Genomic DNA, 26946 nt, shown 5'->3' with positions numbered 1-26946 from the left:
TTTTTTAAGGCTTATTCTATTAACATCTCACTGATTCACATAATACAAAATTCAACAGATAACAACTCTTCCTTACATTTTTATACAAAACTCTTTAAACATTATTTTAGTTAGGTGAAAAAGGTGCTCTAAAATGTAAATCGGTTATCATCTTGGTACCCCCCACCCCCATGGAGAGGTTTTTAGTTGTCAAGGTTATTATAATTTGCAGGCTACCTGACAGGCAGTGTCCTTCTTGGGGACCCAGTGCACCCCTTCCCACGGCATGGGGAGGTGGGGTCATGCTATTCTCTTCCTTCCACCCCACAAGATCACACATAGGCCAGCCCACCGCCCACCACAAGGCCCCCACCCGTCCAAACACTGGTCATTCTAAGAACCTCACACTGGAGCAGTCTGACCATTAATAGGGCCATGAAACGGTCAGTCAGGGACACTCTGCGCTGGTCTTCCTGACGTCATTTCTCAACCAGCTGAACTAACATGTGCTGACGTATTAGACTTCAGTGCTGGACTGCTGCACAGACCAAAGATTGCTTCCTAGCTTTTCATAAAACCAACTCAGCTCAGAGGCTGGGATCCTCCACGTCACAGGCAGGGGTCACTACACGGCAATGCGGAGGTAGGTGCACAAAGATGGGAAGCTTTAGCACCTCTGAAAGAATCTCCTAGACTCGTCTCCTCAAATGACTCACAAACTCTTCTCCAGTGAAAAACTGGGAAAGGTGGAGAGCCCCTCAGCACTAGCAGGTACTTTATTGCCCAAGAAGAAGTTCAGGCTGGACCTGAGGATGGACGGTGGGGTAGCCTCTGCTTTGGCCTCTGCAGGACAGTCCTCGGGGGAGCAGGGAGTCCAGCAGTGCCAGTCCTGCTCAGGTTTGCATGGGGAGGCCTGTTGGCTGCTCACTGGCATTTGGGACCTGAAACACATGGAGAAAGTTGGCTTAGCGGCCATTCCCACTGCTACAGTGTGTGGTCAGGGCTACGATGGACCCACACTGCCAGCCAGTCGAGGGCACCATCACACACACTCTGGGAATGCAGCCACAGCCAGAGACACAGCTTCTTCCAGCCCTCAGTGCTGGGCTGATGTCACCATCTAGGTCTTCCAAGCCCGTGGCCCTCCCAGCTACCTGGACCCTCCCCCTAGTGGACCCCTCCCATAGGTGTCGCCCACCAACGAATCCCTGAAGGGGCCTATCAGTTTCCTCCACACAAACCTGCTTGCCCCCCAGGGTGTCCTACCACCCCCTGGCACCACTGACCACCAGTCACCAGGGCTGCCCCTACTCCTCGGGCTTGGAACCAACACCTCCTCCTGTCCGAGAGCCTAAGAAAGCCTCTCAGTCTACAGATCATCCCTGCCTGGGCCCTGGCAGCCCCCTTGCTGCCTGCTGCCGGCCGGAGCCCAGGATCCCTCCTCTACTTGGCCACTACTGCCCTCTTCCCTAGCCAACCAGATCTTCACATTCCCCTACTTTTAAATCCTTCTGTGTCTACCAATAATAACAACAACAGCAAAATAGGCCATACCTCCTGATGCCCAGCATGTGCCAAGTACCATGCTATGGGCTCTCAGAAGCTCACGGAAACCCAGTGAGGGAACAGCGATTGCCCCTGTTGGCCAAGTGAGGAAACTAAGGCCTATAATTTTCAGGATAATGCTCAACCCTGGTAACAGGAGCCAGGCCCTGAGCTCCAGCTCAGTGTTCAGAATTCAGAAAGTAGCAGGATCCCCTGGGGCCTGTCAACGCAGACTGCTGGGCTTCACCCCAGAGACTGTGACTCAGTACAACAGAGGGTGGAGGACAGGGAGCTTGCATTCCCAGGCACCCAGCCACATGCTCCAAGGAGCTCTGCTAGCCCTGCCCCTCCAGGGCCCCACCTCCTTCCTGTGCCATGGGCAGCAGAGTTCCTTCCCGCAGGCACCACAGTGCTATCTGACACTCCCCGGCCCTCACCCTGGCCACTCTGTCTGAAGCACCTTTCCCTACTTATCTGCAGCCTCTCTGTTCCTCCACCATCAATGCTGCACTCAAAGAGACTCATCCGACAGGAAGGCTTCCCAGGCCCTGGTGCAGGTTGGCCTGGGTGACAGCTCTCAGCAGGTGCACTGGGACCTCTGACTGATTCAGCCGCCTCACATGAGACAGTGTCCCCAAACCCAAGGGCAAGCTCCTTGCTTGGCATTCAGCCAGCTATTTCTAGAATGTCATGTGAGGCCTCATCAGATGAGAGAGGTGCCCGCCCGGCTCACACACCCACAGCCAAAGTATTTACCTGGAGGTGGGAAGCAGACACATCAGCACTCGAGTGAAGACCTGTGAGGTCACCCACTGCAGCCACTGGACATCGTCGGGCATATCTGGAAGCCATGTCACCAGTCTGCAGAGATAAGACCAAGTACACAAACACACACATAGGCAGACACAACAGCTTACAACACTACCCTTTGTTTACAAAAGCTGCCAACATCATCTCCAATCTGACGACTTCCCAGCAGGTGGATCTGGGATGACAGGACAACGATGAGCCCATCTGAAATCTCTAAAGCAAAATGAGGCCACTTCTGGTTCAAGAAAGCTCAAAGGACTTACACTGAAATAAAGGAAAAAAACAAAAACAAAAACAAAACAAAACAAAAAAAAAACACCTTGGCTTTTCAGGGCTCTTCCCAGCTTGGAGAGGAGCTGAGGCCCATGGCAGCTGCTGCAAGGGCTCTCATGGTCAAGACCGTCCCCTGCCTCACGGTTTGCTGTGCTTGGTCACATGTGAGCCCAGCAGGGACACCATGGAGAGGTGTGGCCACTACCTCCTCTAGACTCTCCATCCCCCACACACAAAGGACCCCCACCTCAGGGTCTCTGATAAATGCCTGAACACAGACATCCCCCCACTGGCAGTAGTGGGGTGGGGAGGAGGAGGCTGATCCTGGGGAGTGGAGAAGGAATCTAGGAAGGCCAGTGGGAGAATGGAGCTGGCTTTTGAAGGAGGAACTGGCCATTAAAAGATTAATCAGGGCCAGGCGTAGTGGCTCACACCCATAATCCCAGCACTTTGGGAGGCCAAGGCAGGCAGATGACGAGGTCAGAAGTTCAAGATCAGCCTGGCCAAAACCCCACCTCTACTAAAAATAGAAAAATGAGCCAGGTGTAGTGGCACACACCTGTAATCCCAGCTACTCCGGAGGCTGAGGCAGGAGAATCTCTTGAGCCCAGGAGGTGGAGGTTGCAGTGAGCTGAGATCACGACATCGCACTCCAGCCTGGAGGACGCAACAAGACTTCGTCTCAAAAAAAAAAAAAAGGCTGTACGTGCTGTACGTGGTGGCTCACGCCTGTAATCTTAGCACTTTGGGAGGCCAAGATGGGCAGATCATGAGGTCAGGAGATCAAGACCATCCTGGCTAACACAGTGAAACCCCGTCTCTACTACAAATACAAAAAAATTCACTGGGTGTGGTGGCAGGCGCCCATAGTCCCAGCTACTTGGGAGGCTGAGGCAGGAGAATGGTGTGAACCCAGGAGGCAGAGCTTGCAGTGAGCCGAGATCGTGCCACTGCACTCCAGCCTGGCAACAGAGTGAGAGTTAGTCTAAAAAAAAAAAAAAAAAAAGGATCAAAGGACATGCCAGACTAATTTGCTAAAAACAAAGTAAACACCCACACAAATCTACGTGTAAGGACATGAGTGAAATAAATGCTCAGGAATGCAGCATGCAACCACCTCGTGTTTCCCATGGTGTGGCACGAAGAAAATCCCTGAGAACAAGCGTGGCCTTACAAGAAGTGATAAATCTGCAAGAGCAATGAGGAGGGAGCAGGGGCTCACCAATGAGCAAGATATTTCAACAGGTTACTGGACTCCAGGCAGAAGGGGAGGGGGCTGGCGATGAAACAGGCAGAGCACGGGGAGCCAGTGTTCACCACCAGGGCAAAACCCGACAGTTCAACCACCTCCAGGGAAAGGAAGGGATTCTAGGAAAGCAGTAGCACCCCCAGATAGACATCCTTCCAGCAGCCTGCCTGTCACTGTCCGGGAGCTCTGCCAGGTGATGCACCTACCCTTTTCACCCTGAGCTCCAAGTCCTCTGTTGCTATATGGGAAAAACCCCAACAACCACATGCTGAGAATAAGTAGCATAAAAAAGATGAAGAAACAGAAAAACTAGCCCAAGAAGAAATGGAGAAGGGATGATCCGGAGAACAGCAAATATTCCAAGAGAATGTTACATCCATAAAACAAGAACAGAATGCTAAGTAAAAAGAACAAGCAGAGAACAAGAGAGTACTCTTGGAGATTAAATTATATTTGCTGAAAGTAAAAACTGTAGGATAGGACTAGAAAACAAAATTTGAGGAAATCTGTCAGAGCAGAGGCAAAAAGACAAAGAGTGATAAAAAAAAATATGGCCAAGAGAGAAAGTCAGACACGGAGACAGGAATCCAACCCAGGAAGTCAAATATCTTCCTAATAAGAGCCCCAGGAAGAGGAAGAAAAAGTCTGGGCAACATAGTAAGATCCTATCTTACAAAATTTTTTAAAAAAATTTGTTGGGTGTGGTGACATGTGCTTATTTATAGTCCCGGCTACTTAGGACGTTGAGGCGGGAAGATCACTTGAGCCTGAAAGGTTCAGGCTGCAGTGAACCATGATCATGTCACTGCATTCCAGCCTGGGCACCAGAGTAAGACCCTGTCTCAAAAGAAAAAAAAAAAAAAAGAAAAGAAAAAGAAAAAAGAAAATGGAAGGTAAGGAAAAACAGAAATAAGAATAGAAGATAATTTCCCAGAGCTGGAGAAGGCTTTGACTGAAGGGGTCCCCAGTACTTGTCCAGCTGAATAAATGAAATAAGGACTTACACCGAGACATATGACATTTCAGATTATAAGGGATAGAAAGTCCTAAGAATACCTACCTGCAAAGAAGTGAGAATGTGACTGTCTCAGTCCCAGGCTTCTCACTAACCAATATTCTGAGAGGAAATGATTTTCAACCTGCAATTCTAGACATGGCCAACCTATCACTGAGATGGGATAGAAAAAAAGCACGTTTCCTAACACACACAAAGTCAAATGTTTACTTCCTTGGGAGTTTACTAGAGGCTCTGCTCCATAAAAACCAGGGAAAAGACAAGAAAAATGAAGCTACGGATCCATGGATGGCACAGTGGCCCCAGGAGGAGAGATAGCAGGATGCAACTGTGTGGTGGACAGCCCAGGACACACCCAGATGGAGGTGGGGCACGGAGGACCTAGGAGTGGTCCAGGGACAAACGGCAAGACCAGAACTTCCCGATGATCTTAAAAAGCAACTGGGGATGGGCTGGCTCCTTTCCTCCCTTTCAGAAGCATTTCAGCAGGAATCAGAATCCTAACCCTTGAAGAACACAGAATCTGAGGTTATTTTAACAGCTCAGGTGTTAAACTGCCAAGTCCAGAGCCACGTCCACAGGAGGCTCAGCAGCCTCTTCGTAGTAGACAGGTCAGCACTCACACCTCCTCACACCTTCAGGCTCTTTGTTCCCCCTTCCCTGGACTCCCTGCAGGCCCATGTAGCCCCATTCCTGATGCCTATATTAGCTCAATTTTTTTCTTTCAGTCAGACCAGGGTAATTTTTTTTCAATCAAGTGCCCTCCATTGTCAGACAACCCACTGAGCTTGGTTTCCCAACCATATATTGCAGATGAAACCACTGAGGCTCAGAGAAGTCGAGTAACTTGCCTGAGGTCACACAGCTTAGAAATTGCAGTGCCCTGGTCTAAAGCCTATACCTTTTATCTGTCTCTAATTTTACTATCATCATTATTACCCGAAAATAGAAATCAACATCACTAGCTGGATGCTTACTATGGGATGAGTCCTCCTGCACTGTGACTCAGTAACCAGACTGAGTCTCCTGACCACCCTCTGCTCCAGGTGATCTCTCTAGATGGGAAGGTGAAGTGCAGAGAGGTGGATTCAGTCGTCTGGGGTCAGTGAAGCCTGTGGTAAGCAGTGCAGCCAGGATTTGAAGAAGAGCAGTCTGACTGCTGAGCCAAGCTCCGACCATTCTGCTCTCCCCGGTTTCAGAGGAAGCCCAATCAGAGGAAGCCCAATCAGAGAAAGCCCAATCACAGGAAGCCCAAGCAGAGGAAGCCCAATCAGAGAAAGCCCAATCAGAGGAAGCCCAATCAGAGGAAACCCAATCAGAGGAAACCCAATCAGAGGAAGCCCAATCAGAGCAGGCCCAATCAGAGAAAGCCCAATCAGAGGAAGCCCAATCAGAGCAGGCCCAATCAGAGGAAACCCAATCAGAGGAAACCCAATCAGAGGAAGCCCAATCAGAGGAAACCCAATCAATAAGTTCTAGGAGCATCACACTGTGTTCTCCTAACTGCTGGCTCTGAATCATATATGCCAAGAACGAAAGATGGAATTCCCTATGTTCTACTTTCATGTGATTTGATTTTTTTTTTTTTTTTTTTTTGAGTCAGAGTCTTGCTCTGTAGCCCAGGCTGGAGTGTAGTGGCATGATCTCGGCTGACTGCAACCTCTGCCTCCCAGGTCCTGGTTCAAGCAATTCTCCTGCCTTAGCCTCCCGAGTAGCTGGGATTACAGGCACACACCACTATTTTTTTATTTTTAGTAGAGACGGGTTTCACCATGTTGGCCAGGCTGGTCTTGAACTCCTGACCTCATTATCCACCCATCTCAGCCTCCCAAAGTGCTGGGATTACAGGTGTGAGCCACCGCGCCCGGCCGTGACTTGATTTGTTATTTTATTCATTTCATTACATTTCATTTTATTTTGAGATAGGGTTTCTCTCCTGTCACCCAGGCTGCAGTGCAGTGGTACAGTCTTGTCTCACTACAACCTCTGCCTCCCAGGCTCAAGCGATTCTCCTGCCTCAGTCTCCCAAGTAGCTGGGAGTACAGGCATGTGCCACCATGCTCTGCTAATTTTTGTATTTTTAGTAGAGATGGCATTTCACCATGTTGGCCAGGCTGGTCTCAAACTCCTGACCTCATGTGATCCACCCATCTTGGCCTCCCAAAATGCTGGGATTACAGCCGTGAGCCACCACGCCAGCCTTCATGTGATTTTAAATGGAAATAGCTCAGAGAGGCAGCAAGGATCCTGCTTCCAGGCCTGACCCTTCTACTAGGCATCTCTGTGACCTCAGAGCAGTGACCCCAAGCCTTCCAGGTCCGTTTCCTCAGGCCATCACAAGAGACTGGACCAGCTGCTATGTGAGGCCACTGACAGCTCCAGGAGTTCCCACAGGGAGTTTCTGGGCTTGCACTGAGTTACAGGTACCTGTGTGGCTTGAGGACAGGCAGGCAACGTTCAGGGGCATTGCATATAGACTGTGAGCTGTGATCTGCTGCAGGAAAATCCAGGCCCCAGACTACGTGCCACCATCATCTGTCATCCTGTTTCATCCTCATATCAACCCTGTGAGGAAGACACAGAGCCACCTAAAATGCTCACCTCTGCACAATCGCAATGGCAGACTCCACAGGCAGGGTACAGGGCAGCATCACATAAGACATTATCCTAATGGGTAGCAAGTTGCAAATCTTGCTCATGTATCCACCTTTATCTTTCACTGCTTCACTCACTGCTGAAAAAGACAATTTGGAGCTATTATCTCCCACCAGTGTGAAAAAACAAACCACTTTACTCTGTTGGTGCTTAGCATTTCCATGAAATACGCCTGTCCTGGCAGCCAAAGGGTCGGAGGCACTCACAGAATAGACAAGGTGGGGTTTGCCAAGCTGCTCTTTTCTTTTTTTTTCTTCAGACAGAGTCTTGCTCCTGTTGCCCAGGCTGGAGTGCAGTGGCGTGATCTCAGCTCACCGCAACCTCCGCCTCCTGGGTTCAAGCAATTCTTCTGTCTCAGTCTCCCAAGTAGCTGGGATTACAGACACCTGCCATCATGCCCACATAATTTTTTGTGTTTTTAGTAGAGATGGGGTTTCACCATGTTGGCCAGGCTGGTCTCGAACTCCTGACCTCAGTTGATCCACCCACCTCAGCCTCCCAAAGTGCTAGGATTACAGGTGTGAGCCACCACCCCGGCCCAGGCTGCTCCCTTCACAGCAAGGGCAGTGTGAAGCTGAAGCAGGGCACACAGCCCAGAACAGCCCTGAGAGTGCTTACAGGACATAGGGTCCCCACTCCCAGCTCCTTTAAATTGACAAATATGTTTGGAAGTCACCATTCCAGAAAGCCTGCTTTTATTTTCCTTGAAAAGACATGTCCATTTCCAATATCATAGCTGAAATTAAATAGAAAATGGTGTGTAAGTCATGAGGCAAAACATCATCTTGTATTAAGAAATCTGAATATACCCCACAGCAAATAATGTGCACAGAAACAGCTACATCAGGCTTGGCATGGTGGCTCATGCCTGTAATCCCAGCACTTTGGGAGGCCAAAGTCGGTGGATCACTTGAGGTCAGGAGTTCAAGACCAGCCTGGGCAACATGGCGAAACCCTGTCTGTACTAAAAACACAAAAATTAGCCAGGCGTGGTGGTGTACGCCTGTAATCCCAGCAACTCAGGTAGCTGAGGCATGAGGACCATTTGAACCTGGGAGTGGAGGCTCCAGTGAGCCAAGATCATGCCACTGCATACTCCAGCCTGGGCAACAGAGCAAGACTCTGTCTCAAAAAACAAAACCAAAACAAAAAACAGCTACATTAAACGTCACAGCATCTATGTTCTCCTAGGAACTTCTAGGGCACCACCAGCTTTGCAAGCAGGTCCTTGACCCTCTGCTGGATTCCAGAGCTTTCTTCCTGGAGCCCCAGTCTTTTATTCCCTCTCTTTAATGACCTCGTGGTGCCTCAAATCATATTAATCTGGTGATATGGCTTGGATCTGTGTCCCTGCCCACACCTCATGTGGAACTGTAATTCCCAGTGTTGGAGGTGGGGCCTGGTGGGAGGTGATTGGATTGTGGGGACCGATTTCCCCACTGGTGCTGTTCTCTTGACAGTGAGTGTGTTCTCGTGAGCTCTGGTTGTTCAAAAGCATATGGCACCTTCTCTCTATTTCCCTCTCTCTCTCACTCCTACTCCAGCCATGGGATGTGCATGTTTCCCCTTCGCCTTCTGCCATGATTGTAAGTTTCCTGCGGCCTTCCCAGAAGCTGAGCAGATGCCAGCACCATGCTTCCTGTCCAGCCTGTGCAACTGTGAGCCAGTTCAATCTCCTTCTTTATGAGTTACCCGGTCTCAGGGATTTCTTTATAGCAATGCAAGAACAACCTAATGCACCTGGGCAGCTGCTGTCTCCCATCTCCTAGGGTGTTGGTACCTCAAGAACAAGCAGCTATGTCTGACTCATTTTTTAATTTCTCCAAATGCCTGACTCTGTAGCTGGTTTGTAGGTTCTTCTGTCTTACTTAGTCCGTGTTCAGGCTACTCTAACAAAATGCCACCAACTGAGTGGCTTATAAAACAACAAACATCGGCCGGGCGCGGTGGCTCAAGCCTGTAATCCCAGCACTTTGGGAGGCCGAGACGGGCGGATCACGAGGTCAGGAGATCGAGACCATCCTGGCTAACACAGTGAAACCCCATCTCTACTAAAGAATACAAAAAACTAGCCGGGCGAGGTGGCGGGCGCCTGTAGTCCCAGCTAGTCGGGAGGCTGAGGCAGGAGAATGGCGTAAACCCAGGAGGCGGAGCTTGCAGTGAGCTGAGATCCGGCCATTGCACTCCAGCCTGGGCAACAGAGTGAGACTCCGTCTCAAAAAATAAATAAATAAATAAAATAAAACAACAAACATCAACTTTTCAGAGTTCTGGAGGCTGCGAGGTCCCAGATCAAGGGGCAGCAGACATGTTGGTGTCTGGTGAGGGCCTGCTTCTTCACAGACACCACCTTCTGTGTCCTCACATGGTAGAAGGGACAGAGACCTCTCTTGGGTCTCTTCAATAAGGGCACCAATCCCATTCATGACAGCCCTTTCCTCATGACCTAATCTCCTCCCAAAGGCCCCACCTCTTAAGACCATCATCTTGGGGGTTAGGATTTCAACAGATAAATCCTGGGGGGCACACAATCATTTGGACCATAGCACTGTCTGTGCATTCAATATTTGATGACATTATAAAATACAGCACCGTTCTATGGAGGTTCAAAATTGTGGGTTTAGGGGAAGGGAGAAATTAGGAGAGGCCTCCAGAAAGGAGCCTTGAGATGGCTGGACAGGTGGAGGGTGGCAACCGGAAAGGAGCTCCAAGTAATGGGCCAAGTCCCAGAGGCAGGACCCCCATCCTTGGGGCCCATGAAATCCAAGTTGGCAGGAGCTCAGGTGCCATGTTGGGGAGACAGGGTTGGGAAGGGGTACAGAGGGCCCAGCTGCTGCAGGAGGAGCCTGTATGGAGAACCCCAAGGGGCTCAGCTGGAGTCTGTTTGCCTCCTGGTCATGACCCCATGGAGAGACTCGGCAAGGTGCCAGGATTGGGGGGCTGTGCAGGGAGTGATAGCAGCAGACCAGGCTGTACACATGGAAGGAGATGTTCCCAGCAGCCTGTCCCAGTCGCCTCGCCCTATCGCTCCCATGTGGCAGTACCATCTTCCTCCATAACACGCAAGAAATAAAACAAGGTGCTGCCCGTGCCCAGCCTGAGGAGGGGGTACCTGTAGCGAGCTCTGGCGAGAGGGTGTCCAGGATGCTCTCATCCCAGGGCAGGATGCTGAGACGCAGGTGGTCTAGCAGCTCGTCTCCGTCCAGCCTCACAGCCAAGGCAGCCGGCTCCGGGGAAGAATCCAGACTTGTGTTTTCCCAGCCGGGCGCAGCGACCTCAGAATCCATCCCTTCTGAGGATGACTTCAGGCCCCGCTGGGGCCTGTTGCAGATGCCTGTGAAGAGCAGGGAAAACAAGCCCATCAGGTGAATGTGGGGAGTGGTGATCATTACCCACCCATCCACCGAACTGCAGGGAGGCAGGCAGCTGGCCTGTTGTTAGCCAAATGCAAGGGGAAGAGGGCAAGGGAGGAGAATGAGCGCAGGTGTTTGTCGCCCGGAGAAAGGAGTGTAGGGCTTTAAAGCAGAACATACGTGAGCTTGGCTCCCACTAGCTGTGTGGGCTCCATCTCCACGTCTGGATTCATGAGGTGCAAAGGCGAGGGTTACTGTTTATTTATAACAACTGAACCACTGGTTACACCCGCCTCCCAGGCCCTGAGCTAGGTGCTTCACCATCAGGCCTTACAGCAACCATTATCATCATCTCCATTTTTCAGCTGAGAAATCAGAAGCACAGAGGTTAAAAGACTTGTCTAAAGCCATGCAGCCAGTACATAGCAGCGCCAGGATTTGAAGCCGGGTCTGATGTCAAAGAGGGTACTCTTCCATCACACAGCCTTGGAGAAAGCACCCAGCAAGCGAGGATTGGGCACCAGTATGTGCCAGGCCCTGTCCTGGGTGCTGGAACTCAGCCACCAGCACCAGTGAGTGGCCCCTGCTCTTACCGCTTTGGCACACTGGGCCGGGGGAGGGCAGACATCCTACAGACAACCACAGCTGCACCTGGCCCAACTCTGGCTTCCAACCTCAGCTTGAAAAGACCAGGGGCTGCTCCTCAGTGCCTGAGCTTTGCTCCCCAAGATAACCTCACATTCATGCTTGCCCCGGCTCTTTCCAGGCTCTATCAGATGCCCTCCTTACCCTCTGAGATGTCATTTTCCCTTAGCAATGTTGCCAGGTTCTCAGGGAGATGTTGCTTCCAGCATCTCTGGCACACCAGCTTGTCCTGCCAAACCGGCTCCCTCCTAATGTCTTCAACCCTCAACCCGTGGGCGCAGCTCCCCATCTTCCCTTTGCACAACTGCTAAGCCAGAAGCCGGGACTACGCTCTTTTGTCTTCCTCTCCCCAAATGTCCCATCGGTCATTTCCAAGTCCTATTCCCCTGGACTGCTTCAAATTGGTTTCTTCCTCATGACCCTCACAGCCCTGATCCTGGTGGAGCCTCTGGCTGCCTCACTGGCTTCCTAGATGCTGGTCTCTCCCTGCCTGTCCCGTAGCCAGGGGGCTTCCAAAGCCCTCCTCTGATTCCCTCACTCCTACTGCAGTAGCCCTCCATGGCTCCCTACTGCTGTGGGACGCAATCCCCCTGTATCCAAAAGGCTCAGCCTGCCCTCCTCTCCCGTTTTTCACCATTCCTGACCCCCTCTTCTCCAGCCATCTCTTAGTGTCCCCACCCCCACTCCTCTAGCCATCTCTTAGTGTCCCCATCCCCACCCCTCCAGCTGCACAGGCCTTCATGCCATCCTCTCTCTGTCCCGCAGGCCTCACATTCATGGCCCCCGTGCCTAAGGCTCTCCTATTTATCCCCACAGTCTTAATGTGGATTCATGCCCTCCAAGAGGCCCTTCTTCCCTTGGGCCTTGGAGATCCATCCTGCATGAGCCTCCAGCATCCTGTGTCTTCTTCTTGACACCTGTGCCTTCTCATTGGCATCTGTACTTTCCCATTGACACAGCATCACCCTTCTGCTTACTTATCTCTCACTTCTCTCACAAGGCTGGCAAGGGCCACACCTCTGTGTTCACTGCAGTATCCCTAGCACACAGCAATGAACATTTTCTGAGCAGATAAATACACATGTGTTCTTACAAATGCAGTCTCCTTGGTCTTGGCCAACGACAAATTCACGAGAACAATATATCAGCCAACTCTTAGTATTAAAGAAAAACAGGTCCCAACACATCTTTTTCCTTCCACTCTAATATTTCTAGAGCAGAACTCCCCCAGTCCCGACAAGCCAGGATGACTTGAAGGCAGAAATTTGCTCTGGGAAGAAGAAACTGGTCTAGTGGGCTTGGACCCACACCTGACTGGAGATGAGAAATCTGATTGCTTCATTTGGGGTCCAGGCACAGAAACTCTTTAACTTTAGCCCTTGTTAAACTAAATGATCACAAGAGGTCGAGCTGGAAAGAAAAACTGCCTTCAGATAATGGGACCCTGTGGAGGGAGAGGGCCCTGGAGTCATGATATCCCAGTTCAGATCTCGGCTCTGCCCCTCAGGGAGGGCTGTGTGCTGCTTGGCTCTCCTCTCCAAGCTTCTGTTTGCCCATCTGTAAAATGGGACCAAGATTTCCTATCTCCCAGGCTCATGAGTAGGTTGTACAACACAGGGAAGGCGTTGGGCACTAAGTGTTAGAACTAAGGCAAATCTCAGTCTTTACCAAGACTGCTAGTAAATACTCGTCAAAAGGGCACGTCTGATCCTCCCAGCCCATACATACCCTTCTCTTCCAAGAACCTGAATGCGTCCAAATATCCTCGAAGGCATATCTCTCCCAGCACCTGTGAGCAAAGCAAGCAAGGGGACTACAGCGGGGAGACATCAAGCACCATTTATTTAAGCATCACTGGAAGACCGCAAAGGGCACTAAAGAATCGTGCAAGCTCTGAGCCTGCTGGCTGGGGGGGACTGAGCCACCTGGAAGCCGAGCAAAGGGCTCTGTGCTCCCAGGAGACAGTTCCCTGAAGGTCTCGGCTAGAATGTCACCCCTCCACAGAGACTTTGCAGGAATCCCAGCAGGCAGGAGCTTCTTTTCCAGGTTTTTTTTTTTTTTTTTTGAGACAGAGTCTTGCTGTTGCCCAGACGCTGGAGTACAGTGGCGTGATCTTGGCTCACTGTAACCTCCGCTTCTGAGGTTCAAGCCATTTTCCTGCCTCAGCCTCCCTAGTAGCTGGGATTACAGGTGCCTGCCACCATGCCTGGTTAATTTTTGTATTTTTCATAGAGACGGGGTTTCACCATGTTGGCCAGGCTGGTCTCAAACTCCTGACCTCAAGTGATCCGCCTGCCTCAGCCTCCCAAAGTGCTGGGATTACAGGTGTGAGCCACTGCACCTGGCAGGAGCTTGTTTCTTGGGCTCCCTTGGTCCTGGAATAAACCTCCACCCTAATAAATTTTGCAGCCTGTCCCAATTGTCACTAGGACAATAAGAGCTATCTCCTCTACTCATCTGCTTATAAAGCACACGAGAGAACCAATCCTGTTAGACAGCCTTCCCTCTCCCTTGGACTGTGGGCATGCATTGCATTGCATAGCCTTCCTTCTTTCTCTCCTGGAGTACCAAGGGTTGCTGTACATGGTCTGTAAATCTCTTACTATGGTAGAGTGGTAAGGCAAACTAAAACAACCACAATCAAAAAAGGTTAAACTACCGAATGCAGTTGTTCTTGACCATGTTTCCAAATAAGAATCATCTTAGTGGTACAGTGGCTCATGCCTGTAATCCCAACACTTTGGGAGGCTGGGATGGGAGAATCGCTTGAGGCCAGGAGTGTGAGACCAGCCTGGCAACACTCTACAAAAATTTTAAAAATTAGCCAGGTGTGGTGGTATACGCCTATGGGTCCTAGCTACTCAGGAGGCTGAGGTGGGAGGACGGCTTGAACCCAGGAGTTTGAGGCTTCAGTGAGCTATGGTTGCACCACTGCACTCCAGCCTGAGTGACAGAGCAAGACCTTGTCTCAAAAATTAAAAAAAAAAAAAAAAACCATCTTTATAACTAAAGAAATAAAAAATCCTAATGCCTATGCTGCACCCCCGACTATATAACCACAGCCTGGGAAGTGGATCTGAGTTTTAGGGCTGGGTATATGTTCCCAGGTGATTCCCATAATCAGGGTGGTGCCTCACCTGAGCTTCTGGGATACGTGCCTTTTATTTCCATTAACCATCAATGACAAGGTCTATTTCTGTTTGATTGTGCAGAGAGCAACTGGTAGCTCCTGGCAATCAGGGCGGCAAAGAAGAGCAGCGCCCCAGAACACCTGCCCCCTCACTGCCAACTCACCTTAAGATCCGGGGGGACAAACATTCTCGAGAGAAGGTAGAGGTTCCCTGTGCAGAGGCGTAGGCTGAGCTTGGTGATGTCCACGTGAAGAAAGTTCGTGGACTTGACTTTAGGGCAGATGTCGTACTCCCCATAGAAGGGCGACACGGTGATGGTTGTTTTGGCATCAATGAAGGGTACGTTGTCACTCGCTCCTCCATCCACATATCGCTTTTAAAGGAGGGAAAAAAGGACTGGCACCGTCTGATGCTCTGGGTTAGTGCTTAACTGCTTAACAAGCTTTCACATGTGGGCAGAGCTTCTCAGAGCCGCAAACAGGCTGATATGAAGGGAGGACATTGGCTTTGGAATCACTCCTGCGACAAATCCTTACTGAGCATTCCTGTGCTGGGACAGGCTCTACTCTGGCTCTCAGGGTTGCTGTCTACTGTTGTACAGTGTGTGCACTGCACAAAAGTGCCTGGCAAAGAGGCAGATGGAGACTGGAGTCCATGTTGTGTTGGCCAAGTCCTAGGGCCAAATGGGCACCTATAGGAGTGCCCATGTAATGTACCTAAGGGGACCATATGAACTAGGGGGTGCTCAGTGCACTGGGGGCAGAGTGTGATAGAAACCCAAAGGGGAAAGATGGTCATGGGTTCAAATCCAGCCCCCTTTGCTGCTTGCAAGGAGGATACACAAATCTGGGACAAGACCTTTAACCCATGAGCCTGTCTCCCTCCATGTTTGACAATTAGAACCAAGACCTGGAGGGACTTTTGAGACACACATGAAACAATGAACCTGGGACCTCAGAAAATGGCCTCTAACCCATAACATAGCAGCATTTTGGATAAATCATTCTAAGGGTGAGTTTTCCTTCATCTATATCCTTAAACCACCTTATTGCCCATAGCTCACCTGGGGCAGGCAGCTTTTACTACAATTTGGATAGAGCCTGCACCTGTGAAACTTGTGTCTACAACGATTTCCAGCCACAGCTGTCACAGCCAGACACCAGAGCCAGCCATCAGATGCCCACAGAGAAAGGCCTCCAAAAGATTCCAGCCGGGAGGCTCTCCCCAGCCCGCCCTTCCACACGGAGGAACTTCAGAGCAGAGTTTGGCCTCAAACAGGTCCAGGAGGGAATCAGACATGTTCAGCCACATCTTAGCCATCAAGATTCTTGCCTGGAGTCCAGAAACGATCAGGAGTTTACACAGCAACATTTCTAAAATCATAGCTGCACAATGTCTAGGGCAGATGTAGCAAGGCATCAAAAACCTCACTAGCAGCCAGGCATGGTGACTCACGCCTGTAATCCCAGCACTTTGGAAGGCTGAGGCATGTGGATCACTTGCAGTCAGGAGTTCGAGAACAGCCTGGGCAACATGGTGAAACCCCATCTCTACTAAAAATACAAAAATTAGGTGGGCATGGGGGTGCATGCTTATAATCTCAGCTGCTCAGGAGGCTGAGGCATGAGAATCGCTTGAACCCAGGAGCCGAGCGTTGCAGTGAGCTGAGATTACGCCACTACGCTACAGGCCTATGTGATAGAGTGAGACTCTGTCTAAAAAGCAAACAAAAACCTCACTAGCATAAAGGTACACAGAATGAAATGCTGGGAATCTGGAGTGAAGGCCAAGGAGGAAGGCAACTCGTGGATCATTTTCATTCAAGGGGTAGTCTGAAGCCCAAATATTCTCCTGCCATGTAGAACTTTTCCATGCGTTTTGAACTTTATAGTAATGTTTTGAATTCAGGAGCTCCAGCAGTGCGATTGATTAGCATGTGGTAGGTACACAGTAATGTTTTGAATTTGCTTGCATGGAATTTCAAGAATAATGGGTTCTAATTGTCAGCAGGATTCCTATGAGCGCACTCAATGGGTGATGACGCAGCATCCCGGGCCTCTATATACCAGATGCCAGTGGCACTCCCCCAGTTTTGACAACCCAAACTGTCTTCTGACGTGGCCAGACATCCCCAGTGGGGGTTTGGGGAGGATGCAAGACTAGCAAGTGAGCTGGCACAGACCCAGTGCCTAGTCCAGAGTCTGCAGGACAAACACTCCCGCTTCAGCTTCTCCATCCCCCTGGCATGGCTCAGAAATTGGCATGGCCAATGCACGTATTCACTGAACTCAGCCAAATCTGAACACTGCCAGCAGCTTCTGACCAAAGCCATGGGCTGAAAAGGACAGAATAGGACCCAGAGGGCTTGAAACTCGCCACCAGGAAGGAAAGCCAGAACCGTGCACTGGGGAGCCAGAGGGCATCACTACAGTGCTGCCGGGTTCTGGGACTCCTACTGAGTTCTGGGAAAGAGGAAATACCCACATAAAGCCACAGCATAACAAGGGGTTGGGGTCCTGCTGATGCCCAACCATGTTGTGGCAACGTCGGAAATCCAAAACGTGCTTTGGTCACTCAGTGGCTGGGCACTCCAGTGGCTCTGTGGACCACTATCCTGGACCCCAAACTACAGAGAATGAGAAGAGCTGCCCTGCAGATAACCAAGACATGCCCTGTTCTGACGGAGGAGCAGAGAGTGACCTAGGCACAAACTCCCTGGCCGTGCTCCTTGGGCAAGTATGACTCTCAAGTTCCCCACAGCCACATGGGATGAATACTCACACTCCCCTCGGTTGTGGGGACCCATAAGATAGCGCACAGGAGCACATGGCCTGCAATGGGAGGCTCCCAATGTAAGTCCCTCTGCCACGTGGCTCTGCCGGTGCTAACATACAGGATTGCATCAGAGGTTCTGCTGCTGCTCTTGTGAGTTCAAAACTGACCCTAAAGGGCTAGTATTTTATAGCCTAAACTTCCTCCTGTGCATCACAAAGTGGCCAAACAAAACAAAGCACAAATCTAGGTTAGACCAGGCTTACAGATTTTTGTTGCTGTTTAGAACATATATGACTGTTGGCCGGGCGCAGTGGCTCACGCCTGTAATCTCAGCACTTTGAGAGGCCGAGGCGGGCGGATCACCTGAGGTCAGGAGTTGGAGACAAGCCTGGCCAATATGATGAAACCCTGTCTCTGCTAAAAACAAAGAAATTAGCTGGGCGTGATGGCAGGCACCTGTAATCCCAGCTACTCGGGAGGCTGAGGCAGGAGAATTGCTTGAACCTGGGAGGTGGAGGTTGCAGGGAGCCAAGATCGCACCACTGCACTCCAGCCTAGGCGAGAGAGCCAGACTCCATTTCAAAAAACAAAATATATATATATATATGTATGTATTTTTTGTATAAAAATGTTTTATTTAAAAATTATTTTTTATTTTTATATAAAAAATATATATATATATGACTCTTATAGTTCCCCCTAAAAGTAAAGCTCCACCTTTCAGGGGTAACAGATTCTTCAACGTCATATACTTTATTTATCTTTTCTTTTTTTTTCTTTGAGATGGAAGTGCTGGGATTACAGACATGAGCCACCGTGCCCGACCAACATCACATAGTTTAACTAGGTCACAGAGAAGCTACCTGATGCTTACGGTGCAGATTAAGTGAACCAGCCAGTTTACCTTACAGATAGCCAGATAATTAACTACACATGAAGTAAGTTTTGTTGCCCAGGTAGCCTGGAAGTAGGGTCAGCTGTGGCTACTCTGTCTGAAAGGCAGCGAGGCACGGGGCTCCACCACCAGACAGACCCTGAGGTGCTGGCACTAGCGCCTTGCAGTCAGGAGATGTGTGAGCACACTTTAGAAAGCTCCCAGGACTCAGCACTAGCAGAGAAAGCTGACTTACCACGCCTCTGAAGGAAGGAGGGATAAGGCCACTGTAGAAAGGGACGAAGCAGGAACATATCAAGGCCTGTGAAAGCAAAAGAGAGAGAAATTACAGGCAAGAGCACCCTTTTAATTTTCGTGATCCTTCATAAGCCTTCTCCAAGTGAACAGGGCAACAAACCTGAAAATGCCCTTTGCACAGAGTAGGTTGATCCACGGGTTGAAAGAACCGGGAACCAACATACACCCTCGGACTTCAGACCCATGGGTCTCATCTATTGCATAAGCCCCTTAACAACACTGTCAGTGAACTTCAACTTCTCCTTGCTCCCCACGGGAGTCACACTGGGTCACCACAGACACCACCAAGGGTTGTTGACTCATGGACTGAAAGGCATTTGATCAGTGCTGTTCAAATGCCGATATTCATTAGAACCACCCGAGAGTTTGTGGAACCAGAGATTCTGTTTCCCTCCCCAGAATTCGCAAGCAGCAGGTCCGAGGTGGAGCCTGAGGGTCTGCCATTCCAATGAGCTCCCAGGAGCTGCTGCTCTGCTGGTCCCAGGATCACGCTTTGCGAAGCGCCACGCTACAGAGCAGTCAGCAGGCATGATGCTGATTCACTGGGAGAACAGACCCATGTGGGAACAGACAAGTGCTGGCTGTTTACAGAAAACTCCTGCAAACAAGGTTAAACAGAGGATGAAACTGGCTGCTGGTTAGATGCGCCAGGCTGCTGTCTTGCACAGACCTGTTAAGTAAAATGGAGTCCTTCATCCAAGGAGCGTTTATGAAAGCATCAGCCAAATTAAATGGTGTTTTGGTATTGCAAATTATCTTCTCCCTGCTAGACCCTGAGGATACAGGCAAATAAGGCACGTTCCCGCCCTCGTGGGTTTCCATTGAGAAAGCATCTTCATTATGGAAGATGCATACAGAAAGCTCCGGAGAGGCACGCCTGCAGGACAGGTTCCTTGGACTGGGCGGTCACGAGCCAAGTGTTGAAGGAAAGAGAGGAATTATTTGAAATTGTAATTGCCAGGCTGAGGTGGGCAGATTACTTGGGTGCAGGAGTTTGGGACCAGCCTGGCAACAGGGCAAAACCCTGTCTCTACAAAAAGTACAAACATTAGCAGCGTGTGGTGGCCTGTGCCTGTAGTCCCAGCTACTCGAGAGGTTGCGATTGCACCACTGCACTCTGGCCTGGGAGACAGAGTAACACCCTGCACCGTGCCCCCCGCCCCCACCACCCACAAAAAAAGAGAAAAAAAGTGAAGAAAAGAAACTGCCCTGGAACATTCAGGGTTTACAAACATTATGGACCAAATCACTGGAGACATACAGAGTTTGTATCACTGTGGCACAGGGGGCCTACAACTGTGTTGCTTCCAAAACAAAACAGTCTTTCTTTTTTTTTTTTGAGACAGCATCTCACTGTCACCTGGGATGGAGTATAGTGGCATGATCATGACTTACTGCAACCTCCACCTCCCAGACTCAAGCAATTCTCCTGCCTCAGCCTCCCTAGCAGCTGGGACTACGGGCCCACAACACCATGCCCAGCTAATTTTTCTGTATTTTTTGTAGAGATTGGGTTTCATCATGTTGGTCTCTAACTGCTGGACTCAAGCAACCCACCCGCTTCGGCCTCCCAAAGTGCTGCGATGACAGGCATGAGCCACCGCACCCATCTAAAAACAGCTTTTCTCACTTGATAAGATCCGGATAAGCAAACTGCTTACATCCACGACTTCATCTTTGGACTGAAAGTCAGACACCAGAACGTTTTCCCCATCAGACACTCTGGTGAGTGAGATGCATATTTTGCCAGAGATGAGCTGGTGGACATTGGCCGGGAGGTATTTGTAGAGATCCTGTCGGAGGAACTTGCTCATGTTGAAGGATGGATGGAAGATGCCAATATTCCGACTCCTGGCCTTCCGGACAAGATCTGAGAGGACCTGCAGAATCTGCTCTGGGGACAGGAGACACATACATAAAAAATGTACCACACTGGGATGGCAATACTTTTGGCAAGGCCAGAAATCAGACGGCAAGGATGCCACCAACCTTTGTCTAGACCAGTGCTGTCTACTATGGTAGCCATATGTGGTTATCACACCCTTGAAATGTGGCTCGTCCGAACTGAGATGTGTAAGATACAAACTGGATTTCAGCAGCTTAGTATGAAATATCTCATTAGTACATTTTTATACTGAATAGATGTGAAAATGATATTATTTTGGATATACTGGGCTCAGTGAAATTAATTCTACCTGTGTCTTTTACTTTATTCAACATGGCTTCTAGGAAATGCACAATGACATCATGGCTTCCAGTATATTCCTACCAGACAGCGCTGCTGTAGGCCTCAGCCACAGGAATCAATCTCTCACTTCCAGAAGCCCAGGTGAGCAGGCCTCACCTCAATGCCCCACAAAGTCAGAGGCCACGAACATATCAGCATCAGAGCTTTGGCTAGATGGCCTTAACGCTGTCAGGTGCAGGAGATGTGACCTCACTTACTGGCCACTCTCCTGGCATGCAAGACCGCCCCACCCAGCCTGATCCCTGGCCAGCCATAAATCTTGGGAAGCACAGGGACAGGCATGCTCCAGCCTGTCCTGACCCAGATCTGATCTTGATTCACAGCTCTCCTTCCCTGAGCCGATTCTCCAAGCATGGCCAGAGGGGTGGAATTGCACATGGCTGGGCAGGTTCTGCCTGTCCCTTCTGCCAAGTTAGCCTCAGCTCAGATGCACTGAGGAGCTGTGTCCAGGATGCAGCTTCTGGGACATGCTCAGCAGTCCCCAAGTGCACAGCCCCCTGTGAGACAGGGTTAAAGCAGGAACCTGGAACCCTGGAACACAGAGAGTGGCTCCTGCCAACATCTCCAGATCCACCTTCCAGGGACTTGGTGGTTCCTGAGCCTCCCTGTGTCCTGCCAGGGAAAGCCCCAGGCTGCACCTGTCCTCTGCCCAGTAAGGAATCCTTTCTATATCAGAGTGACTGTATTTTAGGCTCCTGGGATCACTGCATTTGAATTCTGTCCCAGTGTAAACATTTGTCCATGTGGGTGTCCACAGGCCACCTTGGGATACAAAAGCTGACTTTTATTGTTGCTAAACCCCAGGGTGTGCCAATGGTCATGTGGCTAGTCTAATCCTCCTGGAGGCCACACTTCCTGCCCTTTGCTCCTCTCCACATGGCTTAGGGGAAGGCAGACAGCCAGGACTGTCTAATCCCTAATCCCCACCTCCCAGTCAGCCCAGGGGCTGCTCACTGCTCCTACCCAATGGCAGGGCTTCCTCTACCAGCACGGGCTTCCTCACCACTGAACAGTCACTCCCTGCTGGCTCTGGCAGGCAGGGCAAAGAGTCCTTTGTTAAGGAAGCCCAAATAAAACGGGGCTGATGGGAGCATGATCTCCTGCCTGGGAACCTCTGGTGTCAATAGCTCCACAATGCTACTTGCCCCAGCCCCTGCCCACTGGCTCACAACCCCCTCCCCACCTCCAGGACTGTGGCAGGCAAATTCCCGGGAAGGATACCACACCCTAGTAGTTCAGGCTACCGAGAAACAAACCCTCCGTCTGCACCCCCACCACACACACACACACAGGTACCCACATGGACAAATGCTTCATTAGGACAAGATTCAAATGCACAGGATCTCACTTCCAGGAGTACTGAGCTGGAGAGGGGAGGGTGGGCCTAGGTCAGTGGAGACTAGAGGAGAGGATGGGATTGGGGGGTGTCCAGGGATGCACTCCAGCCCCCAGGAAGGGTCCCAAACACTGGAGGAGGTGGAAACAACTTTCCTCTTTCAAGGTACCCCTCCCCACCAGACTCCAGTTAGCCTGTCCTGGAGGATGCCCAGGGTCGCCCTTCTGGGAGGCTGCCCAGTCCCCAGAAGGCTGGGCTGCGACCTAAAGAGAGCGCAGGCGCGGGGTGTCTTGAGTCCCTCAATCCCCGGAGGGAAGGAACCCATCCCGGGGCACCGGCCAAAGCCCCCTCTTGGTCCGGCCCAGGGCAAGTCTGCCCCTCAGCAGCTCAGCCCGCCCAGCATCTCCCGAGACGGCACCGGGGACCCGGAGTCCGCAGGGGCCAGCACGACCCTCCGCCCCAGGTCCTGCTCCCTACTCCCCGTGGCTCCGAGACGCCCCGACTCTCAATCCGGAGGCAAGGGGCTCCCTTCATGCACTGGCTCCTGATGCGGGTAGGGGTGGGGACGCGCGAGAGCCCCAGGCTTGGCCCGGACCTCTCTGGGTTCCAACGCCCTCTTCCCGCGCCCAGGGAACAGCGCCCCCGCAGGAAGCATCTGCCCCAGAGGGGACCCTCGGGACGCACCCCGCCGTGTCCGCGTCCGGTGCCCGCTCCTCCTGGGGCCCTGCGACCCCTGGGGACCCCCTGGGGGTTCTTAGGGGGCACCCCTCCGCACGCGGAGCCCGGGCGGCGGCCCCAGACGCACCCAGCGGGATCCCGGAGAGGAAGCCGACGCAGTGCAACGCCCCGGCCGAGGCGCCGAACAACATGCGCGCGTCGCGGAGGAGGTGCGGGGCGCGCTCGCTCAGGCAGCGGGTCGCCCCGACGTGGTAGAAGCCCAGGAAGCCGCAGCCCGCGAAGGACAAGCTCCAGCCGCGCTCGGCGTCGTACATGGCGGGGCGGGGGCGGGGGCGCGGATCCGGATCGGGGTCGGGATCGGGGATCGGCTCGGGTCCTGATCCGCAGCAGCTCCGACCGGCACCCGCAGGCGCTCTAGACCCGGCCGCCGCGTCTGCGCCTGGGCTTTCCCCACGCGACGTCCGCCCCGCCTCCCTCGGACCATGCAAATGAGCCGGAGGGAGGCCCAATGAGCGGGCAGGACGCCCTCCCGGGCGGGGCTTGGAGGGGGATGGGGGCGGGGACGGGGTCAGGGAGGGGAGTGGAGCGGGGACTGGGTCAGGGAGGGGAGTGGAGCGGGGACTGGGGGCTGGGAGGGGGATTGGGTACGGAATCTGGGAGGGCGATGGGGGAGGACCTGTGCGGGGGATCCAGCCTGGGAGCTCCCCCCAGCGACTCGAGAGAAAGCATTTTTCCAAAATTCTAAAAGACACTGCATGTCCTGGAGGGAAACGGCTTCCTTCTGTTTTCCTTGTCATCCGTTAAGTCGGGGGGGTGAGAGGGGAGTCGCAGTTGGTGCCCACTTGATCCTTAACATCCCTTTGACACTTTATCACGTCCGTTTTGACCCGGGGAGAGCCAGCCTAAAGCAGGCACTACGGCCTGTAGAGTCTACTGTCTGCGTTCCTGCAGGCTTTCTGTGTGATTGCCTTCAAGTGCTGGGGATTTTTTTATTGAATGACAGTAACAGGAAGTGTCCATTTCAAAGTTTCCTTTGTAAGTAAAAAATGTGAATGACGGGTGCTGGGTCGGGGCCCTGTAGGAACTGGGGAGTGGGGAGTGGTTTGGGAAACTGAGGGCTAGATGATTCCTGATGCTCCGTCTTAATCTGTACAGGTGCAAAAACGAAATACGGTAAGCGGAGGGGCTTACAAACAAGAGATTTATTTCTCTCTTTGTTTTCCCCGCGATGCTGGAGTGCAATGGCGCGATCTTGGCCCACTGCAGCCTCTGCCTCCTGGGTTCAAGCAATTCTCCTGCCTCAGCCTCCCAAGTAGCTGGGATTACAAGCATGCGCCACCACGCCTGACTAATTTTTTGTATTTTTAGTAGAGATGGGGTTTCATCATGTTGGCCAGGCTAGTCTAGAACTCCTGACCTCAAGTGATTGCCCACCTCAGCCTCCCAAAGTGCTGGGATTACAGGGGTGAGCCACTTCACCTGGCATATTTCTCTGTCTCACAGTTCTGGAGGCTGGAAAGCCCAAGTTTAAGACGCCAGCAAATTTGGTCCCTGGTGAGAGGCATGGCTCATAGAATGTGCCATCTTGCCACATCCTCACCTCTGGGCCTCTTTGATAAGGGTACCAATCCCATTCATGAGGGTGCCACCTTCTCATCAAATCACCTTCCAAAGGCCCCCGCCTCCAAAGACCATCACCTTAAGGGGTAGGACTTCAACAGATGACCTTTAGTAGGGACACAAACATTCGGATAGTAGCATGCCCTTAGGAGATGCCTAGGAGGCCCCTTGACCTTGAGCTACGCCTGGCAGTGGGTGGAGCAAGCCCACAGCAGTCCATGGGGAGAAGTTAGACCTTGGTCTAGAGCCCCTCACTGGAGGATCCGGGTCTGCCAGGCCATACTGACCCCAACTGGAGTGGACCAGGGAGCCCTCCCTTTCTCCCTGAGACCTGGAGGAATGCAGAGAGCTTTGGGGTCAGGCCTCCGCCCTTTCTGTGGCTCAGTGTCCTCAATGGCAGAGTGACTGGTGGTGGTGTAAAACAGGTGACATTGCTGTTAGGATTCCAAATGTCACCTGAGAAGCACCTGGACTGGTTGGGTGGTTCATGTTCACCTGAGCTTCCCCAGGTGGCTGCATTCCTTGCTTTTGTCTTGCCTGGAGGGGTAGGAGAGCTGGGAGCAGGGCTGCCTCCTGTCTCAGAGCAGGAACTCCAGGGCGTGGGAGCTTCAGGTCACAGTGAATACCTGGGCTGACTGCCTCATCACATAGACACTTTGTAGATGGAGGCCCAGAGCAAGGCAAGGTCAGTTCCTAAGTCCTGGGGAAAGTCAGGAGAGCTGGGAACCAGATGTTTGGACGAACGGAGGCAAGATGGTGCACTTCCGGGTTCTTCTTCACCACCAACTCTTCCCGCGTGCGTGAAAATGCAGCCGGCGCCCGGGAAGGTGCAGATCAATTGGGCATGCGCCAGGTGACATCAATCCGAAGAGACCAAGATTTACCTGGTCGCACCTGCAGAACGCCCCCAACACGCCCGTGCCCCGCCTATTGCCCTCCCACTCCTAGAAAAGCTGCTCTTGGCCGGGGTCCCACGCAGACTTCCCAGCCCCACTCCTGTCAGGATGTCGGGACTGCCGGAACTCCGTCCGAGAGCTTCACCAGGGGGACTCTGTCGGACTCCTTTGCCAGAGGCCGATAGACCTCTCCCCCACACCTTAAGTGACCAAAAATAAATTTGCAGTTTTGCTCCTACACTTGCCTACCCGCTGGTTCTTTTGTGCTCACTCTGGTGGTCTTAGAAAAACAAATCAGTTGGTGCCGAAACCCGGGAGGAGACCCCTCCTCAGGGCCCCCAGGGTCCGGGGAGCCTCCTCCTCCTTGTTCCACTCCGTGGATGGACCAGGACCTGAGACCCGCTTCCCTCACTCTCACGGCCTCTCTGGGGTAAGTGCCCTTGTCTCCTCTTTACCTCCCTTGGCCAAAATCCTGCGCAGGTCCGAGGCCCACTTTTGAGCCACCAAGTGGCTCGGGAGACCCGTTCAGGACGGAGACGTCCACCTGAAGGTAATCTCCACTTTGGCTCCATGAGCCTCCAGTCTGTCTCTGCTGGTTCCAAAGGACGCTTTGAAGCCAGGCAGAGATCCACTTCCATTTCCATTGTGTCCATTGTGTAAGTAAAGAGGAAACAAATGGGAAACCCCCAGTCCAAATTTCCAAAGAGCATCCCCTTAGGGTGCCTCCTAGCCAATTTAAAAACCTTACAGCTTGAACAAGACCTTAGGAGGAAGCAGTTAATTTTCCTTTCCACTGTGGCGTGGCCCCGATACAAACTACACAGTCTCAGTGGCCACCAGAGGGCACCCTAGACCGCAATGTTCTGACCGACCTCAGCAATTTCTGCCAGCAGCTAGGCAAGTGGTCCGAAATTACTTACATACAAGGCTTTTGGGCCTTACACTCTCGTCCCGACCTGTATAGCCGGTGCTCTTCGGCCCAAGTTATGCTAGCCAAGGACGCCGGCTCACAGGAACCCGAAAAAGAGGAGTCTTCATTCCTTTCTGTTCAGCCGGAGGATCTAGGGTTTCCCTCACTTCTGCCCTATACTACTTCTCCTCCCTCCGTCCGGACTCCTCCTTCCTCTTCCTTACCTACTGGTAATCCACTCAGTCCCATGCCTCCTTCAGGGCCCCCAACTGGCTGTCTTGAGTCTCCTGTCTCTGCACATACCCGCTCTAAGTGCCCTGCTGATGCCTCCACTCCTGCCCCACACCCTCCTACAGTGTTAGCGCCTTTGCGAGAGGTGGCTGGGGCGGAGGGGGTAGTCAGAGTACATGTCCCTTTTTCATTGGCCGATCTTTCCAAAATTGAGAAGCGTTTAGGTGATTTCTCAGCTAATCCTACCATATACATAAAGGAATTTAGATACCTTTGTCAGGCATATGACTTAACTTGGCATGACCTCCAGGTTATCCTAACCTCCACCCTAAACCCTGAGGAGCAAGAGCGCATCCTAGTGGCCGCCAGGCAGCATGCCAACCAACTACATTTAACTGACGCCGC

At 51.8% G+C, this 26946-nt stretch overlaps 1 protein-coding gene across 1 annotated transcript; it reads right to left on the bottom strand.

Moving 5' to 3' along the window:
- Positions 1-23362, bottom strand: PNPLA3 (patatin like phospholipase domain containing 3). The gene is made up of 9 exons (XM_023222242.1): positions 23012-23362; positions 20284-20516; positions 18561-18626; positions 14819-15028; positions 13253-13313; positions 10639-10860; positions 7473-7605; positions 2281-2385; positions 1-920 (listed from the first exon to the last, which is right to left on the bottom strand). Exons 1-9 carry the CDS (start codon positions 23196-23198, stop codon positions 692-694), a joined length of 1446 nt encoding a protein of 481 aa, XP_023078010.1. The 5' UTR covers positions 23199-23362; the 3' UTR covers positions 1-691.
- Positions 23363-26946: the final 3584 nt, after the last annotated feature.

Source organism: Piliocolobus tephrosceles, chromosome 19 (genome assembly GCF_002776525.5).
Source record: "Piliocolobus tephrosceles isolate RC106 chromosome 19, ASM277652v3, whole genome shotgun sequence".
Lineage (NCBI taxonomy): Eukaryota > Metazoa > Chordata > Mammalia > Primates > Cercopithecidae > Piliocolobus > Piliocolobus tephrosceles.
The sequence above is the reverse complement of the archived record's forward strand: the minus strand, read 5'-3'. Positions and strand labels throughout refer to the sequence as shown.

What these genes read in the sequence shown, in the direction of transcription:
- PNPLA3 (XM_023222242.1), bottom strand. Translation starts at nt 23,198, where the DNA reads ATGTACGACGCCGAGCGCGGCTGGAGCTTGTCCTTCGCGGGCTGCGGC. An exon ending in CCAAAGATGAAGTCGTGGAT is followed by an intron (nt 18,627 to 20,283) that starts GTAAGCAGTTTG and finishes TTGCTTTCACAG; the next exon opens with GCCTTGATATGTTCCTGCTT. An exon ending in CAGGTTCTTGGAAGAGAAGG is followed by an intron (nt 10,861 to 13,252) that starts GTATGTATGGGC and finishes TGCTCTTCACAG; the next exon opens with GCATCTGCAACAGGCCCCAG.